The 6,000-nt window shown below is 43.1% G+C and overlaps 1 protein-coding gene across 2 annotated transcripts in view; it reads left to right on the plus strand.

Moving 5' to 3' along the window:
• Nucleotides 1–6,000, plus strand: part of UBE3D (ubiquitin protein ligase E3D) — a 213,983-nt gene that overhangs the window by 31,229 nt on the left and 176,754 nt on the right. For both annotated transcript variants that reach the window (XM_019520433.1, XM_019520434.1), the window contains exons 6-7: nt 1,124–1,193; nt 2,911–3,019. In XM_019520433.1, coding sequence (XP_019375978.1) covers nt 1,124–1,193; nt 2,911–3,019 — 179 coding nt within the window. The remainder of the gene's footprint in view (nt 1–1,123; nt 1,194–2,910; nt 3,020–6,000) is intronic.

Consider the following 6,000-nt stretch of genomic DNA (forward strand, 5'->3'; position numbering starts at 1 on the left):
TCTTATGTGGCTCCAGGCAACAGAAGAAACAAATTGCTGCTCTAATACAGAAGTCCTAAGACCAGTTTCAACATTTTAGATTTTTAAGTCTGTAATATATAAGTACAACTAAAGGCCCTGAACCTGGATGCTGATACTTCTAAAGAATAACTCTGGCCCAGTTATCTAATCACCTGCCTGCTAGAAAGACGATCTCTGCAACTTCAGCTCCTATTGCTGTAAAGCAGGGGTGGGCAAAATGCAGCCTGCGGGCCAGATGTGGCCCGCCAGGCCATTCTATCTGGCCTGCGGGGCCCCTAAAAAATTTAGAAAATTAATATTTATCTGCCCCTGGTTGCCTGTCATGTGGCCCTTGATGGCTTTCCAAAACTCAGTAAGTGGCCCTCCACCCAAAATAATTGCCCACCCATACTGTAAAGCCTGGTTCTAGCTATGTGTATACAAAGCTGCATATAGTATTGCCATAAAACCAGAAAAAAGTTCTTACCTATGTAAGGTATTTATTTATCTTTGTTTGTTTCTTGAATTCTGTACATATGCTTGCTATACACACTTAACAATGTGCCAATATGTTAATAGCTTCTAAAATACAAATAAGGTCTATATGAATAATGCATAAGATATAAAATAAATCATTCTTTTATACTTGCAAAAAAGTCTAAAAAGAAAAAAAAAATGACCTAGATTAGGAACGTACAGGTATATTTGTGGCATTTTGATGGTGGGGGGAGCTTCGCTTGCACCCACATTTGAGTGTTGGGGCTGATTGGCTGGAAGCTATGTCCGTGCTGGGTTCTTTTGGCCTATGGCTCTGAAAAGTTGCTGAATGCTAACCCATGGAAACAGCTGCTAGTAAAGATGAATCAGTTGGTCTCTGTTACTTTTTCTGTGTGTCTTTTTAATATGTGGGGTTCTTTAGGTATCAGGACACTGGTTGCTCCTATAGAGGAGTTTTGCTTCACTCTTTGAACAAAGAAGAGTTAGTCCCTGCTGAAACAGGAATTTGGCAGACTGATTATACCACTTAACTGAATGCTGGACTACGAGATGACACAGCATCTTATAGTTAAAATATACTTACTCTTACTGTGGATTAAGTTTCTTTTGTCTTTTTGTTTCTTAGGGATTATAAAATATTATATCACAGAGATGATTATTCAGCCATCAGAGAAAAGATTTGTCATGATACCACGGTATTAAATTTTGATTATGCACTCAGTCTTATTACTTGAAGAATACTGTCAACTGGTAAAAATGTAACTTTTGAATAGTAATTTTATTATATTTTATTAATAAATATTATGCTGATAAAGTATTTGCACAATTATAATCACAAACTCAGGAAATAGTAAAGCAATATTAATTCACTGATGTTGGGCCAGAGGTGGGCAACCAGTTTGATCAAGGACTTTGAAAGCAAATCATATGAGGAGAGGCTGAAGGAGCTAGGCATGTTCAGATTGCAGGAAAAGTGCTTAAGAGGGGACATGATGGCAATCCTCAAATACTTGAAGGGTTGCCATAAAAAAGAGGGAAAACACCTTTTCTGTCTTGCTGCAGAGGAGAGGACACGGACCAATGGCTTGAAGTTGCAGCAAATAAATTTAGATTACATATCTGGAAAAAACTTCTTCGTTGTTAGAATAATGAGACAGTGGAACAGATTACTGAGGGAAGTTCTGCACTCTCCATCACTGGAGGTGTTCAAGAAGAGGTTGGACAGCCCCTGGTTGGAGATGATCTAGGCATAGATATGCCTACGTTCTGTTATGCTTCTGGGCTTTGCTGATTGCCTCTGCCCCACCTCTTCTGCTATATGTGTTGGAATGGTTTTCAAGTCTGCCTCAGAGGCATTGGGCATTGGCTACAGCCAAGACTAGGGACTTTGAGTGAGGGGTGCTAATGCTCCTGTAGGGACCAAAGCTGGAGGGTCCTAGCTAGTGGAGGGTCTTGCCCCTCCACTCGGGTTAGACAGATTGCCGTATTTGGGGGCAGATTGCTATGAACCATGTTGATTTTTGCCTTCCTCTATAGCAGGGGACATGCCTTCTACCTGGGATCTGTTGAGCATTTAGGCTGTGTGTAGATGAAATGAGAGGCATGTGTGCACGACACTTTAAAGCAGGCTAAATGCTTTTGCACTGAAAATGGTGTTGGTGTTTGCACTCCTTGGCAATGTATTGCGCATTAATTCCAGCCACTGTAGGAAGTTCGGCGGCACAATGCACCTTAATTGACTTGGGGCACAGCAAACCAAAACTCCTTCAAGGAGTTTTAGTTTGCTGCCTCTATAGCTGTGGAGCGAAGCACCGGGCTCCATGATTTGCAAAGTAGACTGAGTGATTTCAAATAGGACTCCTTAGTGTTAAAAAGTTATGATCTTTTGTAGTCTTTCTGAGTTCTTTGGAACACAGAAATTGCTTTGTTATTTTTCTGTAGTCAAGAAAAAAGTGAAAGCTGAGTTGGCATTTTCTGAGGGGTTCACTGAATCTAAAAAGGTTGAGAACCACTGATATGCCCTTCTACTGTTTTGCTTTTATATAAAGTAATTTTGCAGGGTAATGTGTATTGCCAGGGCTATATGTCTTTCTTTGCAACAGTAGGTATTGGATTGTGTTAAATACAGAATATTAGATTCGTGAACCATGGACCTGTTCAAGCATGACAATTCTTGCTAAGCAAGAAAGGGAAAGTACTCCCTCTCTTTGGGGGAAGGTTGTGGATTCAGCATTTTTCTCTTCATAGAGTCAGTATAGGTATAGTGATCAAATTTCCAAGTAAAATTGACACTGAGGAAGAATCAAACATCAGGTATTTAAGGTTTAGTTTGCACTTACTGGGCATTAGCTTATTTTGCAAATCATTGTTATTATAAAAACATATTCTAAAGAATGCTTTATTTTAAAACAGGTCTCAGTTTGTACAGAGCATTATAGCTCAGTGTCTTGTGGAGCTGTCCTCTTCTAGAAGCACATTTAGGTTCAGCATACAAGGACATGATGGAAAGGTCTACACCTTGGTAAGACATTTTTAATTTTATAGAAAACATTTCATGTGTTTGTATTCATTTATTTATTTTTTATATTATGCTTTTTATGTGAATAAAGGAAATGAGATAATTCAGAGGATTGTTCAGATTATGCTTTTATGCATCTTACCCAATGCTGTTTTTGTTTGATTATGAGCTTGCTACAGTGTAATGTCTTAAATCTTTTTACTCAAAATAAAAACAAAACCAAAAAACCTCATAAGAATTTCAAGTAGTCTAAACCACCAAATAAACCATGTGTTATCTTTGACTGTACAAGCTCGAGGGTATTGAAAATATTCCTTAATACCAGATTTACCAATCTGGTAGATTTGGGTACACTTCTCTTCCCAGAAATGTCAAAAGTAGCTTAGACTTTTTCAGCAGGTTCTGGGACATAGCTGCTTATCCTTCTTCCAGGTAATCTTGTCTTTTGCAGAAAGACAGATGTTCAGTGCCCCACCTTACTAGTGTTGGGTTTTTTTTAAACTTGATTTAAACCATCAGCAAACATTTTTTTTCCTTCTCTATTTCCCCTAGAGGGCACCAATAACTCTGGGCTGTCCCCTTTGCACAGAGCCAAGTGCTTAAGCATCCTATTTCCATCAACCCCATTTTGTTTGTGATGAAGCAGTCAAACTAATGGTAGGAAGAAAGCCAAGAAATGCTCCATTTATAGAGTGAACAACAGGAGAGGAGGCTGTGCTGCATATATTCCCAGTTAATAGACCACTACCCTCTATATTTTCCCAATTCTTTCACTCTAATAAGTACAAAAATATTGTAACTAAAATCTTGGACTGACCTCTTTCTCAGTACAACTCATCAAGTTCCATTTACATCATTGTCATGGTTGAATAGTGTAGTGCTCTTGTCAATTTAAGTAGCAATAATTCAGCTTATCAAGATAGTTTTGTAAGTATTCATTCTGTGCATGATGCACAGTCAAACCTTGAAGCCTTGTGGACACGTCTGTACTGTCTCCAGCATTTGTAAGAAGGAAGGCCCACATCTGGGACAGGGGCAGAGCTCAAAATCACAGGAGTGAAATTACTGGGTAACTTTTTCCCCCTTGTTGTAATTATTATTAAACACACAAAGTTACTTTTTAATCTTATTTGTAGCAAAAATGCCACACTTGAGCACAGATTCAACCAAGAAAATATCAAGCAATTAAGTTTTTGGTTGATGGGTAATATCTCACTTTTAAGTGCTAAAGATGCTTTTGGGTTAAGATCACTTGGGAAAGGTTCAACACTTTGCAGATTCTTTCATGGGGATTATTCTCTGCACCAAAGGCTACCAGTACAGTATTGATACATATGCTGCATTGCAAAGCAGATTACAAATAATAACAAATCACCAATTAACAGTAGAACAGCAGTTAACAGGCCCAAATTCTAACTAACCATAAAAGGCTAACTCAGCAAGGGGAGTAACTGTTTTTAAAGTTGAGATTAGTCTAGTCCCTCTCATGCTTAAAGTGAAAGTGAGTTTCAAAGCCTTTGATTGTATTGACCAGTATCAGGCACTAAAATCACCCAGAATGCCTCTGTTGCCCCCTCTCTCAGCCTGTTGCATATGGTCAGTATGTCTCCACACTTCATGAGATGGAGCCAGATGAGGTTGCCCTGTGCCTCATTTGCATATAAATTTGTGGAGGATCTCAGGACTTATGACAAGAATACTCTGTTCCAGTCATGACTGGGGGCTAATTAGCACATGGATCCTTTGTGGGGGGTATCTGGAGTACAAACACATGGATCTTTGGCAGGGGGAGGTATCTGGAGTCCATAGATACTGGGCAGTGGTGCGCTATGGAGTCAGCGTGGCTTGAAATGCTGTTGACTCTGCTGAGACCCAGCGCAGTTTACTACATGGTAAATCATGAGCCTTTTGGTTTTAGTTTAATATTCTTCATAGTTTGTACTATGTGTCAGTAGTAGGGTTACCATATGTCTGGGTTTTCCTGGATATGTCCTCTTTTTGAGCCCTCTGATATCCATTCGGGCAGGTTTTTTTAAATCTGCCTAAACGTCCAGGATTTTGCTTTCCTCCTCTGGTGGGAGGAGGGGGGAGGGTGATTGGAGGCAGCAGGGAGCACAGGCGATATAGTTTATCACAGCAGGCGATTGGAGGTGCACGGAGACCCAAGTGGTACTCTCTGCTGCCTCCGATTGCCCTCCCCCTGCTTCCAAGCTAAATCCTGGACACTTGGTTAGAGCAGAGGGGTCGGGGGATTGGGCTGTGATAGGGCAGGGGGAAATGGAGTAGGGTAGGAGGGCTGTGTGCTCCTCCAGCGGGGGAAAAGGGGAGGGCCCTCTGAGGGCAGCAGGAAAGTGTGGCTGGCAGGCAACACAAGGACTGGTGCCTGTGCTTTGTGCTCACAGGGGCTGAGTGGCCAGGAGACATTGCCCGAGGGGAGAGGAGGAAGGAGGGGGGCCATGGTCAGGCTGCCTGGCCCAGTGCGGCAGCCTCATCACAGGGCTGGAGGTGCCACAAGCCTCCCTTCCTCTTCCCTCCAGCCCTCGATGGGGCCTGACACAGTCTCCCACCTCTTGCATGAACTGGAGCCATGGGACTCTGGCCCATCAGGACAGGGACAGCTGGGGCCCCACCGGCAGGGCTGGGGAGGGCAGGGGGCTGCGGGTTGGGAGTGAGGGGCAAGGAGGATGGGGGACTGTGGGTTGGGAGTGCAGGGGGCACTGGCAGTGTCAGGGGGCTGTTGGTCAGGAGTGAGTGGCACCATCATGGCCCGGGGGGCAGAGTACTGTGGTTTGGGAGTGAGGGGCACTGGCAGGACTGGGATGTGTGGGGTGGGAGTGAGGGGCAGCAGCAGGGCTGGGGGACGCTGTGTCTTGGCAGTGAGGGGCAACAGAATAGGCAGGGGCAGAACATCGGCATGTCATGGTGCCCCCCCAGGAGTATGCCCCCCCCCCCCCCCCCGCGGCCCCGCTCCGGCTTTTTCTTCG

The sequence above is a fragment of the Gavialis gangeticus genome, unplaced genomic scaffold (genome assembly GCF_001723915.1).
Source record: "Gavialis gangeticus isolate Ggan-Ray unplaced genomic scaffold, GavGan_comp1, whole genome shotgun sequence".
Classification (NCBI taxonomy): Eukaryota; Metazoa; Chordata; order Crocodylia; family Gavialidae; genus Gavialis; species Gavialis gangeticus.